At 45.5% G+C, this 14,559-nt stretch overlaps 1 protein-coding gene across 2 annotated transcripts in view; it reads right to left on the bottom strand.

Moving 5' to 3' along the window:
• The window catches only part of LOC141144549 (collagen alpha-4(VI) chain-like), a 418,531-nt gene that overhangs the window by 233,556 nt on the left and 170,416 nt on the right, over positions 1 to 14,559 (bottom strand). For both annotated transcript variants that reach the window (XM_073630331.1, XM_073630330.1), the window contains exon 11: positions 6,624 to 7,199. In XM_073630331.1, coding sequence (XP_073486432.1) covers positions 6,624 to 7,199 — 576 coding nt within the window. The remainder of the gene's footprint in view (positions 1 to 6,623; positions 7,200 to 14,559) is intronic.

Here is a 14,559-nt window from a genome sequence, read left to right as displayed (position 1 = left end):
TACCTAGCTATACATGCAAACGGGGCCAGCCTAAAGTGATCTAGGGGCAGGGCTTTAATGGAAATTATTAGTTCCTAATACATACATTTTTTTTGGCATTGTTAAATTTTGTATATGCTACACAGCAAATTAAAACTGCCCCTTTAAGAAAAACAAAAGTCCTTTAACTAAGTGCACTGTGTTCGGGCGCCGGATACAGTGCACCATGGGAAGCGACACATCAATGCAATCACAAGATTGCAGATGTGGCGCTTCATTTGCGAGCTCTTAACCCGCCTTGCGGCACAATACAAAGTGCCAAATAGATTCCGCTTGTAGAATCACTACAGGCGGGAGCATTGTTGTTTAAATCTTGAGGTTACTTCCGGGTTTCGTGTAATAGACGAAAACTGGAAGTGACGTCGGCAGTTCCATTCTTCGGCCCGAGCGGAGCTGCTGGAAGATAAGGAATGAGATCTTGCGCGCCATGCAGCATGAGGGATATTCTGTTCAGTTCACTTCATTTACAGAGCACTCGGGGGAGGTCAGAGAAGGACTTAGCACTATGCAGTGCTGTCAGTCCTATCTACTGTATTATGCTGCTCTATATACCCCGATGTGTGATGCTGCTTTAAATACCCTGATATGTGATGCCTCTCTATATATCCTGATGTGTGATGCTGCTGTATATACCGTGATGTGTGACGCTACTCTATATACCCTGATGTATGATGCTGCTCTATATACCCTGATGTGTGATGCTACTCTATATACCCTGATGTATGATGCTGCTCTATATACCCTGATGTATGATGCTACTCTATATACCCTGATGTGTGATTCTACTCTATATACCCTGATGTGTGATGCTACTCTATATACCCTGATGTGTGATGCTACTCTATATACCCTGATGTGTGATTCTACTCTATATACCCTGATGTGTGATGCTGCTCTATATACCCTGATGTGTGATGCTACTCTATATACCCTGATGTGTGATTCTACTCTATATACCCTGATGTGTGATGCTGCTCTATATACCCTGATGTGTGATGCTACTCTATATACCCTGATGTATGATGCTGCTCTATATACCCTGATGTGTGATGCTACTCTATATACCCTGATGTGTGATTCTACTCTATATACCCTGATGTGTGATGCTACTCTATATACACTGATGTGTGATGATGCTCTATATATCCTGATGTGTGATGATGCTCTATATACCCTGATGTGTGATGATGCTCTATATACCCTGATGTGTGATGATGCTCTATATACCCTAATGTGTGATGCTACTCTATATACCCTGATGTGTGATTCTACTCTATATACCCTGATGTGTGATGCTACTCTATATACCCTGATGTGTGATGATGCTCTATATACCCTGATATGTGATGCTGCTCCATATACCCTGATGTGTGATGCTGCTCCATATACCCTGATGTGTGATGTTACTCTATATACCCTGATTTGTGATGCTGCTCTATATATCCTGATGTGTGATGATGCTCTATATACCCTGATGTGTGATGCTGCTCTATATACCCTGATGTGTGATGCTACTCTATATATCCTGATGTGTGATGCTGCTCTATATACCCTGATGTGTGATGATGCTCTATATATCCTGATGTGTGATGATGCTCTATATATCCTGATGTGTGATGCTGCTCTATATACCCTGATGTGTGATGCTACTCTATATACCCTGATGTATGATGCTGCTCTATATACCCTGACGTGTGATGCTACTCTATATACCCTGATGTGTGATGCTGCTCTATATACCCTGATGTGTGATGCTGCTCTATATACCCTGATGTGTGATGATGTTCTATATATCCTGATGTGCAATGCTACTCTATATACCCTGATGTGTGATGCTACTCTATATACCCTGATGTGTTTTGATGCTCTATATATCCTGATGTGTGATGTTGCTCTATATACCCTGATGTGTGATGTTGCTTTATATACCCTGATGTGTGATGATGCTCTATATATCCTGATGTGTGATGATGCTCTATATACCTTGATGTGTGATGCTGCTCTATATACCCTGATGTGTGATGCTGCTCTATATATCCTGATGTGTGATGATGCTCTATATATCCTGATGTGTGATGATGCTCTATATATCCTGATGTGTGATGATGCTCTATATATCCTGATGTGTGATGCTACTCTATATACCCTGATGTGTTTTGATGCTCTATATACCCTGATGTGTGATGCTACTCTATATACCCTGATGTGTTTTGATGCTCTATATACCCTGATGTGTGATGCTGCTCTATATACCCTGATGTGTGATGCTGCTCTATATACCCTGATGTGTGATGATGATCTATATACCCTGATGTGTGATGCTGCTCTATATACCCTGTTGTGTGATGATGCTCTATATATCCTGATGTGTGATGCTGCTCTATATACCCTGATGTGTGATGCTGCTCTATATATCCTGATGTGTGATGATGCTCTATATATCCTGATGTGTGATGATGCGCTATATATCCTGATGTGTGATGATGCTCTATATATCCTGATGTGTGATGCTACTCTATATACCCTGATGTGTTTTGATGCTCTATATACCCTAATGTGTGATGCTGCTCTATATACCCTGATGTGTGATGCTGCTCTATATATCCTGATGTGTGATGCTGCTCTATATACCCTGATGTGTGATGATGCTTTATATACCCTGTTGTGTGATGATGCTCTATATACCCTGATGTGTGATGATGATCTATATACCCTGATGTGTGATGCTACTCTATATACCCTGATGTGTGATGCTACTCTATATACCCTGATGTGTGATGCTGCTCTATATACCCTGATGTGTGATGATGATCTATATACCCTGATGTGTGATGCTACTCTATATACCCTGATGTGTGATGATGCTTTATATACCCTGATGAGTGATGCTGCTCTATATACCCTGATGTGTGATGCTACTTTATATACCCTGATGTGTGATGCTACTCTATATACCCTGATGTGTTTTGATGCTCTATATATCCTGATGTGTGATGCTGCTCTATATACCCTGATGTGTGATGATGCTCTATATACCCTGATATGTGATGATGATCTATATACCCTGATGTGTGATGCTACTCTATATACCCTGATGTGTGATGATGCTTTATATACCCTGATGAGTGATGCTGCTCTATATACCCTGATGTGTGATCCTTTTCTATATACCCTGATGTGTGATGCTACTCTATATACCCTGATGTGTTTTGATGCTACTCTATATACCCTGATGTGTTTTGATGCTCTATATACCCTGATGTGTGATGCTACTCTATATACCCTGATGTGTGATGCTACTCTATATACCCTGATGTGTGATGCTACTCTATATACCCTGATGTGTGATGATGCTCTATATACCCTGATGTGTGATGATGCTCTATATACCCTGATGTGTGATGATGCTCTATATACCCTGATGTGTGATGCTGCTCTATATACCCTGATATGTGATGATGCTCTATATATCCTGATGTGTGATGCTGCTCTATATACCCTGATGTGTGATGATGCTCTATATATCCTGATGTGTGATGCTACTCTATATACCCTGATGTGTGATGCTACTCTATATACCCTGATGTGTGATGATGCTCTATATATCCTGATGTGTGATGCTGCTCTATATACCCTGATGTGTGATGATGCTCTATATATCCTGATGTGTGATGCTACTCTATATATCCTGATGTGTGATGCTACTCTATATACCCTGATGTGTGATGCTGCTCTATATACCCTGATGTGTGATGATGCTCTATATATCCTGATGTGTGATGCTGCTCTATATACCCTGATGTGTGATGCTGCTCTATATACCCTGATCTGTGATGATGATCTATATACACTGATCTGTGATGCTGATCTATATACCCTTTCTGTGATGCTGATCTATATACCCTGATCTGTGAGGCTGAGCTATATACCTTATTCTGCGATGCTGATCGCTATACCCTGATCTGTGATGCTGATCTATATACCCTGATCTGTGATGCTGATCTATATACCCTGATCTGTGATGCTGATCTCTATACCCTGATCTGTGATGCTGATCTATATACCCTATCTTTGATGCTGATCTATATACCGTATCTGTATTGCCGTTCTATATACTATCTGTAATGCTGCTCTTTATACCCTATCTGTAATGCTGACCTATATACCCTGATCTGTGAGGCTGAGCTATATATTCTGTCCTGTGATTCTGGGGCTGTACACTCATGTCGTGTGATGCTGAGTTGAATACTCCTGACACTATGGGTGGAAAAAAGTGCAATACAGGGGACAGGGTGGGTGGATTATATAAGGGATGGGGCTTTTGAGAAGTGGGAGGGGTCAAAAGGGAAGGGCGGGGTCTGGCGCCCCCCACCCTAAAACTTTACCAGCCACCACTGCTACACAGGTTCTCAAAAAATAAACTTTATGAATGCTGAAAGGCAATGCAAGAACTCTGAAATAGATGTTAATTAGATTTGCAAAAGGCAATGTCACAGCACAGAACTCTGGTGTTTTGGCAACACCTAGTGTACTTTTATATTCTGCATGTGAAAACATACATGATCTTTTTAAAACATAATTGCCTTACTAAAGGAGAAGAGAATATTCACCTAGTAAAGTAAATAGTGCCCTTGCCTCTAACACATGTATTTAGCACATTCTAAACAAAAGCATATGGCATTACACATCCAAAAATAACACAGTAAGCATGCTTATTCCACCACTAGCTCAAATACATTAAAAAGGTAAATAACATGAGGTAAGCAAAAAATTAAGAAAATTTATGATTTCTAAACTATTTGAAACCTAGTTGAAAACAGCTGTAGAGTTATAGCTAACCCCATTGGTAATACATTTAAAATTTACAATATGTATATAGCATCGACATATGCCAGATTTAAATTTGTTTAAAAACAGTAGGCATGTGCATTTGTTTTCGTCCGAGTGCATTTTCATCCGAATTTCGGGTATTTTCGTTATCGTTTTAACAAACGATAACGAACGTGCAGAATCCGAAAACCAAAAGATCCGACATGAACAAATGCTTTATAATCGTTTTCGTTGCGACAACAGTTCGATATGGATAGAAGATTTGACATGACGCTGACAATAGTGATCTGTGTCCATCGAACCTGTGGTCGAATGTGCCTAACCTTAGCTCTATTAGTCCAAGATTATTCTACATAGAGAGAAAAGATTCGACGAAGCAGTTGCCGTGAGCGGACATTTATGGTCAAATGTTCCGCCCATAGGCTATAGAAGAATTCTAATGTTGGTTGACTAGTAATAATAATTAATAAATATAATTATTACTAGTGTCATACAACATTAGAATTCTACTATAGCTTGTAGGCGGAACATTCGACCGGAAATGTACGATTGCGGCGTCGTACAGTTTAGCTGCTCCGTCTAATCTTCTTAGAACATTCGACAGACACCATAAGCCTTCAATGACAGATTCGACCTTAATTATTTTGGATTTTCGGACGAATGCATTTTTTAATGAAACAAAATAAATAAAAAAGAATTTCGGGAGTAACTAAATAAATTTATTTTTCGGACGAAAATGAAATTCCGAAACGAAATATTTGTGTGCACATGTCTAAAAAACAGTACACACCTTAGTTTCTGCCTCTAATGCTGGTCATACGGGGGGGATGAAACTTTGCAACAATGTTTGTGAGTGTACCAAATGGAAATATTAGCCATTTCAGACTGCCTAAATTAAACCGTCTATATTTTGTGTATATTTTGTTTTTGTATGCTTTTGGTCTATTTATTATCTCCACAACTAAAAAGTGAAAATTTTATTTTCTCTTAATTATTATGAATTTTGCATATGCATATATCATATTTACAAATTCATAAAGCAAGCAGAGCTCCAGGTGCCCTTTTAAATGTTTACTTATCTATTCTTAGCTGCTTTGTTGAAGAAGACCATTGTTTTAAGAGCGAAATAGCTAAAACCCAGATTGGGATAAAACGTAATGAGTCGGAGAAACTCTTCTCTCTACATTTTTCTGTCTGTTTTGTTCTGTTCTGTTCTGTTCAGATGGGTTCATGGAGCTTCAATGAGTGGCAAAGCTTCTAAAGTGCTCTCTCATTTAAGTGACCCTGTTGCTACATTAAAAAAAATCAATCAATCACATCCAGCCAATAAAAAAGCATGTTTAATATATACTTTTCCAGCATTTGGTGAGTCAACTTTGCTCCATTGATGAGCTATGGGTGCAACTGGAATCCAACACTTCTTGCATGTCAGATACCTGGCCCTCTCTGAGCACTGTTGTCCCTCCTGCCAGTTCCATCACCCACTGGAAAGATAAATACTAAACATATTATTTTGCAGACTGATTTTTTTTTTATTGTAGGGACAGACTCACTTTTAAAAATAACCATAATGCTCTGTAAATCCTCGCTTTCCCTTTAATCCAAAAAACAAACACTCAAATGGAACAAATGCAAACTCACACAGGAGGAGCTGAGAACCCATTTTATTGCAGGTACCTCTACATCTCACGGGCAAAGAAAGAAGAGGAAGGATCCTAATACCTTCTGTAAATTATATAGCACATAGTCCTTACCTATGGAAGGGTCATCTTTTGGTTTGCATACTTGAGACACAATTTGTCTCTTGATTGAGTCAAGGACATTATAGTTTTCAACCATAAAAACATTTTGTGGATTCCCGGCAATCTGGATAAGCTCAAAGCTGTTTTTGAGACCAATTCCAATAGAGAAGATTGTAATTCCATTGCTCCTCAGTTCAGCAGCCTCTTGATCTACTGTATCATGTGACTCACCATCAGTCATTACTATTAAATACTGAGGAACATTTTGTTTTTTGCGACTTCCATTGGTAGGATCAAAAAACTGTTTGACAAACTTCAGGCCTTTTCCTGTGTAGGTATTTTGATTCAGCTGAGCAATCTTGTCAATATGATCTTTCATTTTTGAACTTGAGTTGTGCTCATTCAAGAAAAATTCTTTCTGGGGGTCCTCGCTGTACTGGGCCACACCAATTCGTACCCTGTTCTCTGCAATAGTGAAGCTGTCTACTACGTCTTTCATGAAAGCCTTTGATACTTCAAAGTCATTTTGGCTAATACTTGCAGAACCATCAATCAAAAACACAAGATCAAGCTGTTGGTGATCACAAGCTGAAAAGACAAAAGTAAAAGAAAAACTTGATTTTATATATAATAAATCTAAACATGAAGCGTGCATTTCCTTGTTTACCACATGGGTACTAATTGATAAGGATGGACTGTGAAGTTTTAAGAATCAAGTTTATATCTGTGTAGATTACCAATGTTTCTCTCCTTAAAGCCTAATTCCAGACATTTTTAACCACCTCCAGTCCAGGCCTTTTCCGGCACTTTTTGTTCACATGTAACAATCAATATTTTTTGCTAGAAAATTGTTAGAACCCCAAAACATTAAATGTTTTTTTTAAAGCAGAGACTTTAGAAATCAAATTAATAGGTTTCGAAATTATTTATGTTACACGGTATTTGTGCGCTTTTTCAAACGCAATTTTTTGGGAAATAATGCATCTTTTTAAAATTTAAATCCAAAAACACAATACATGACCCAAATGTTTTATATAATATAAAAGATGACGTTATGCTGAGTAAATAGATACCAAACATAAGGCTAAAATTGCACACGCCCTTGCAATGGCGACAAACGATCTAAATTGTACTATCCATAGACAACGCTTTAAAAGCCTTTACAGGTTACCACTTTAAATTTACAGAGGAGATCTGGTGCTAGAATTACTGCCCATGAGCTGAGATTCACGGTGATACCTCATGTGTGGGATTATCACTGTTTGCGTGCGTTCAGGACTGACACACGCGTTGGCCTTTGCACGGGGGGCACTTACATTTTTTTTATTATTGGTTTATTTTATCTTTTTTTTTTTACACTGTTGATGTATTTTTCTTTTTTTTTAATCACTTTTATTGCTGTCACAAGGAATGTAAACATCCTTGTGACAGCAATAGGCTTGTGACAGGTACTCTTTATGGAGAGATCTGGGGTCTATAAGACCCCAAATTCCTCCTCTGCACTTAAAAGCATTCAAAACACCAAGATCTGTGATTTGGAATGCTTTACATTTTTAAAAACTGGCACCAATGGTTCCCAAGCAAACCAGAAGTGATGTCATGTCACCCCTTCCGGTTTACTGTTATGAATAGCCGATCAAAGCTGATCCCAGTTTTTCTTGGCTGTCCGGCCAGCTGGTGGACATGCTGGCTGGTCCCTCAGGTCTCTTGGTGGGACGGGAGAGCCCAAGATAGCAGCGAAAGGTGGCGGGAGAGGGGATGTCCCCTCCCGCTGCTTGTAATAGCAATCGAGCAGCTAGTAAGCCGCTTTGATTGCTATTACAAGAGAGTCGACTCCAGGTATCATCCCGGTACAACCACTGAAATCCAGTGACATACAGGTACGTTGCTGGATGGAAAGTGGTTAAAGTTTTAGGTAGAATGGGTAAGATTTAAAATTCCTGTGAGTTTTTTTTTTTATCTTTGAGTCCCTTTATATTACGTTCTTGGATCCAATATTAGAAATGGAGGTGGCAGGTGTCACTACGCCAGGAAGCCACAGACAGCAATAAAAGCATTGTCGGAAGATTTAACCCTTCCTGACTGTAATCAGGGTTAAATTATGTGTTTGTCCCTGTTGGAGAGATTTCCCATTACATCCTGTCCTGTCACAATGTGCTGAATCTCCGAAAATAGTGACAAAGACAGCTATAAAATCTATAGAGGGATCAACCCTATCCTGCTCTTTCCAACAATGAAATATGTTTTGGCTGGAGTTGGGCTTTAACCAGTTCCAGATCGCCCACTGCATATATACTGTGCACGGGATCCAGGGGGCGCATGCGGAGCGGACCGCTCCCGCTGTAATTGAACACAGTGGGAGCCAATCGGCGGGTCTGGCAGCCGCCATGGCCACTGGGACCCGCCGATCATTCAGAAGGAAGAAAGAACAGTGGCCTGTCTATTAGGGGAGGGCTGGCAGCCTTAGGCCTGGGGGGCAAGTCCAGTCAAGTGGCCCATTGAACTACCGAATCAGCTCACCATCCATCTACACCACATTGCCCGTACAGAGAGAAAGAGTGAGGGAGACTGCTCCACATTGCAGCAGAGAGGGAGCGACCACTCCACATTGCCTGCACAGAGAGCGGGAGAGACCACTTGACACTGCCTGCACAGAGAGAGAGACAGCTTCACACTGCCTGCACAGAGAGACAGCTTCACACTGCCTGCACAGAGAGAGAAACAGCTTCACACTGCCTGCACAGAGAGAGACCGCTTCACACTGCCTGCACAGAGAGAAAGACCGCTTCACACTGCCTGCACAGAGAGAGAGAGACCGATTCACACTGCCTGCACAGAGAGAGAGACCACTTCACACTGCCTGCACAGAGAGAGAGAGAGAGACCGCTTCACACTGCCTGCACAGAGAGAGAGACCGCTTCACACTGCCTGCACAGAGAGAGAGACCGTTTCACACTGCCTGCACAGAGAGAGAGAGAGAAAAAAGAGACTGCTTCACACTGCCTGCACAGAGAGAGAGAGAGACTGCTTCACACTGCCTGCACAGAGAGAGACCGCTTCACACTGCCTGCACAGAGAGAGAGAGAGAGATCGCTTCACACTGCCTGCACAGAGAGAGAGAGAGAGACTGCTTCACACTGCCTGCACAGAGAGAGAGAGAGACTGCTTCACACTGCCTGCACAGAGAGAGACCGCTTCACACTGCCTGCACAGAGAGAGAGAGAGATCGCTTCACACTGCCTGCACAGAGAGAGAGAGAGACTGCTTCACACTGCCTGCACAGAGAGAGAGAGACTGCTTCACACTGCCTGCATGGAGAGAGACCGCTTCACACTGCCTGCACAGAGAGAGAGAGAGATCGCTTCACACTGCCTGCACAGAGAGAGAGAGACTGCTTCACACTGCCTGCACAGAGAGAGAGAGACTGCTTCACACTGCCTGCACAGAGAGAGAGACAGCTTCACACTGCCTGCACAGAGAGAGAGAGAGACCGCTTCACACTGCCTGCACAGAGAGAGACCGCTTCACACTGCCTGCACAGAGAGAGAGAGAGAGATCGCTTCACACTGCCTGCACAGAGAGAGAGAGACTGCTTCACACTGCCTGCACAGAGAGAGAGAGACTGCTTCACACTGCCTGCACAGAGAGAGAGACAGCATCACACTGCCTGCACAGAGAGAGAGAGAGAGACCGCTTCACACTGCCTGCACAGAGAGAGAGACTGCTTCACACTGCCTGCACAGAGAGAGAGACCGCTTCACACTGCCTGCACAGAGAGAGAGAGAGACCGCTTCACACTGCCTGCACAGAGAGAGAGAGAGAGAGACCACTTCACACTGCCTGCACAGAGAGAGAGAGAGACCGCTTCACACTGCCTGCACAGAGAGAGAGACCGCTTCACACTGCCTGCACAGAGAGAGAGACCGCTTCAAACTGCCTGCACAGAGTGAGAGAGAGACTGCTTCACACTGCCTGCACAGAGAGAGAGAGACTGCTTCACACTGCCTGCACAGAGAGAGACCGCTTCACACTGCCTGCACAGAGACAGAGAGAGAGACCGCTTCACACTGCCTGCACAGAGAGAGAGACCACTTCACACTGCCTGCACAGAGAGAGAGAGAGAGAGAGAGACCGCTTCACACTGCCTGCACAGAGAGAGAGAGACTGCTTCACACTGCCTGCACACAGAGAGAGACAGCTTCACACTGCCTGCACAGAGAGACAGCTTCACACTGCCTGCACAGAGAGAGAAACAGCTTCACACTGCCTGCACAGAGAGAGACCGCTTCACACTGCCTGCACAGAGAGAGAGACCGCTTCACACTGCCTGCACAAAGAGAGAGAGAGACCGCTTCACACTGCCTGCACAGAGAGAGAGAGACCGATTCACACTGCCTGCACAGAGAGAGAGACCACTTCACACTGCCTGCACAGAGAGAGAGAGAGAGACCGCTTCACACTGCCTGCACAGAGAGAGAGACCGCTTCACACTGCCTGCACAGAGAGAGAGACCGTTTCACACTGCCTGCACAGAGAGAGAGAGACCATTTCACACTGCCTGCACAGAGAGAGAGACCGTTTCACACTGCCTGCACAGAGAGAGAGAGAGAGAAAAGAGACTGCTTCACACTGCCTGCACAGAGAGAGAGAGAGACTGCTTCACACTGCCTGCACAGAGAGAGACCGCTTCACACTGCCTGCACAGAGAGAGAGAGAGATCGCTTCACACTGCCTGCACAGAGAAAGAGAGAGACTGCTTCACACTGCCTGCACAGAGAGAGAGAGACTGCTTCACACTGCCTGCACAGAGAGAGACCGCTTCACACTGCCTGCACAGAGAGAGAGAGAGATTGCTTCACACTGCCTGCACAGAGAGAGAGAGAGAGACTGCTTCACACTGCCTGCACAGAGAGAGAGAGACTGCTTCACACTGCCTGCACAGAGAGAGACCGCTTCACACTGCCTGTACAGAGAGAGAGAGAGAGATCGCTTCACACTGCCTGCACAGAGAGAGAGAGACTGCTTCACACTGCCTGCACAGAGAGAGAGACAGCTTCACACTGCCTGCACAGAGAGAGAGAGAGAGACCGCTTCACACTGCCTGCACAGAGAGAGAGACTGCTTCACACTGCCTGCACAGAGAGAGAGACCGCTTCACACTGCCTGCACAGAGAGAGAGAGAGACCGCTTCACACTGCCTGCACAGAGAGAGAGAGAGACCACTTCACACTGCCTGCACAAAGAGAGAGAGAGACCGCTTCACACTGCCTGCACAAAGAGAGAGAGAGACCGCTTCACACTGCCTGCACAAAGAGAGAGAGACCGATTCACACTGCCTGCACAGAGAGAGAGACCACTTCACACTGCCTGCACAGAGAGAGAGAGAGAGACCGCTTCACACTGCCTACACAGAGAGAGAGACCGTTTCACACTGCCTGCACAGAGAGAGAGACCATTTCACACTGCCTGCACAGAGAGAGAGACCGTTTCACACTGCCTGCACAGAGAGAGAGAGAGAGAAAAGAGACTGCTTCACACTGCCTGCACAGAGAGAGACCGCTTCACACTGCCTGCACAGAGAGAGAGAGAGATCGCTTCACACTGCTTGCACAGAGAGAGAGAGACTGCTTCACACTGCCTGCACAGAGAGAGAGAGAGACTGCTTCACACTGCCTGCACAGAGAGAGACCGCTTCACACTGCCTGCACAGAGAGGGAGAGAGATCGCTTCACACTGCCTGCACAGAGAGAGAGAGAGACTGCTTCACACTGCCTGCACAGAGAGAGAGAGACTGCTTCACACTGCCTGCACAGAGAGAGACCGCTTCACACTGCCTGCACAGAGAGAGAGAGATCGCTTCACACTGCCTGCACAGAGAGAGAGAGACTGCTTCACACTGCCTGCACAGAGAGAGAGAGACAGCTTCACACTGCCTGCACAGAGAGAGAGAGAGAGACCGCTTCACACTGCCTGCACAGAGAGAGAGACTGCTTCACACTGCCTGCACAGAGAGAGAGACCACTTCACACTGCCTGCACAGAGAGAGAGAGAGAGACCGCTTCACACTGCCTGCACAGAGAGAGAGAGAGAGACCACTTCACACTGCCTGCACAGAGAGAGAGAGACCGCTTCACACTGCCTGCACAGAGAGAGAGAGACCGCTTCACACTGCCTGCACAGAGAGAGAGACCGCTTCACACTGCCTGCACAGAGTGAGAGAGAGACTGCTTCACACTGCCTGCACAGAGAGAGAGAGACTGCTTCACACTGCCTGCACAGAGAGAGACCGCTTCACACTGCCTGCACAGAGACAGAGAGAGAGACCGCTTCACACTGCCTGCACAGAGAGAGACCGCTTCACACTGCCTGCACAGAGAGAGAGAGAGAGACCGCTTCACACTGCCTGCACAGAGAGAGAGAGACTGCTTCACACTGCCTGCACAGAGAGAGAGAGACTGCTTCACACTGCCTGCACAGAGAGAGAGACAGCTTCACACTGCCTGCACAGAGAGACAGCTTCACACTGCCTGCACAGAGAGAGAAACAGCTTCACACTGCCTGCACAGAGAGAGAGACCACTTCACACTGCCTGCACAGAGAGAGAGACCGCTTCACACTGCCTGCACAGAGAGAGAGACCGCTTCACACTGCCTGCACAGAGAGAGAGACCGCTTCACACTGCCTGCACAGAGTGAGAGAGAGACTGCTTCACACTGCCTGCACAGAGAGAGAGAGACTGCTTCACACTGCCTGCACAGAGAAAGACCGCTTCACACTGCCTGCACAGAGACAGAGAGAGAGACCGCTTCACACTGCCTGCACAGAGAGAGACCGCTTCACACTGCCTGCACAGAGAGAGAGAGAGAGACCGATTCACACTGCCTGCACAGAGAGAGAGACCACTTCACACTGCCTGCACAGAGAGAGAGAGAGAGACCGCTTCACACTGCCTGCACAGAGAGAGAGACCGTTTCACACTGCCTGCACAGAAAGAGAGACCATTTCACACTGCCTGCACAGAGAGAGAGACCGTTTCACACTGCCTGCACAGAGAGAGAGAGAGAGAAAAGAGACTGCTTCACACTGCCTGCACAGAGAGAGAGAGAGAGTGCTTCACACTGCCTGCACAGAGAGAGACCGCTTCACACTGCCTGCACAGAGAGAGAGAGAGATCGCTTCACACTGCCTGCACAGAGAGAGAGAGACTGCTTCACACTGCCTGCACAGAGAGAGAGAGACTGCTTCACACTGCCTGCACAGAGAGAGACCGCTTCACACTGCCTGCACAGAGAGGGAGAGAGATCGCTTCACACTGCCTGCACAGAGAGAGAGAGAGACTGCTTCACACTGCCTGCACAGAGAGAGAGACAGCTTCACACTGCCTGCACAGAGAGAGAGAGAGACCGCTTCACACTGCCTGCACAGAGAGAGAGACTGCTTCACACTGCCTGCACAGAGAGAGAGACCGCTTCACACTGCCTGCACAGAGAAAGAGAGAGACCGCTTCACACTGCCTGCACAGGGAGAGAGAGAGACCACTTCACACTGCCTGCACAGAGAGAGAGACCGCTTCACACTGCCTGCACAGAGAGAGAGACTGCTTCACACTGCCTGCACAGAGAGAGAGACCGCTTCACACTGCCTGCACAGAGAAAGAGAGAGACCGCTTCACACTGCCTGCACAGGGAGAGAGAGAGACCACTTCACACTGCCTGCACAGAGAGAGAGACCGCTTCACACTGCCTGCACAAAGAGAGAGAGAGACCGCTTCACACTGCCTGCACAAAGAGAGAGAGACCGATTCACACTGCCTGCACAGAGAGAGAGACCACTTCACACTGCCTGCACAGAGAGAGAGAGAGAGACCGCTTCACACTGCCTACACAGAGAGAGAGACCGTTTCACACTGCCTGCACAGAGAGAGAGACCATTTCACACTGCCTGCACA

This window comes from Aquarana catesbeiana, linkage group LG05, assembly GCF_042186555.1.
Source record: "Aquarana catesbeiana isolate 2022-GZ linkage group LG05, ASM4218655v1, whole genome shotgun sequence".
NCBI lineage: Eukaryota > Metazoa > Chordata > Amphibia > Anura > Ranidae > Aquarana > Aquarana catesbeiana.
This window is presented reverse-complemented; position numbering and strand designations above follow the sequence as displayed.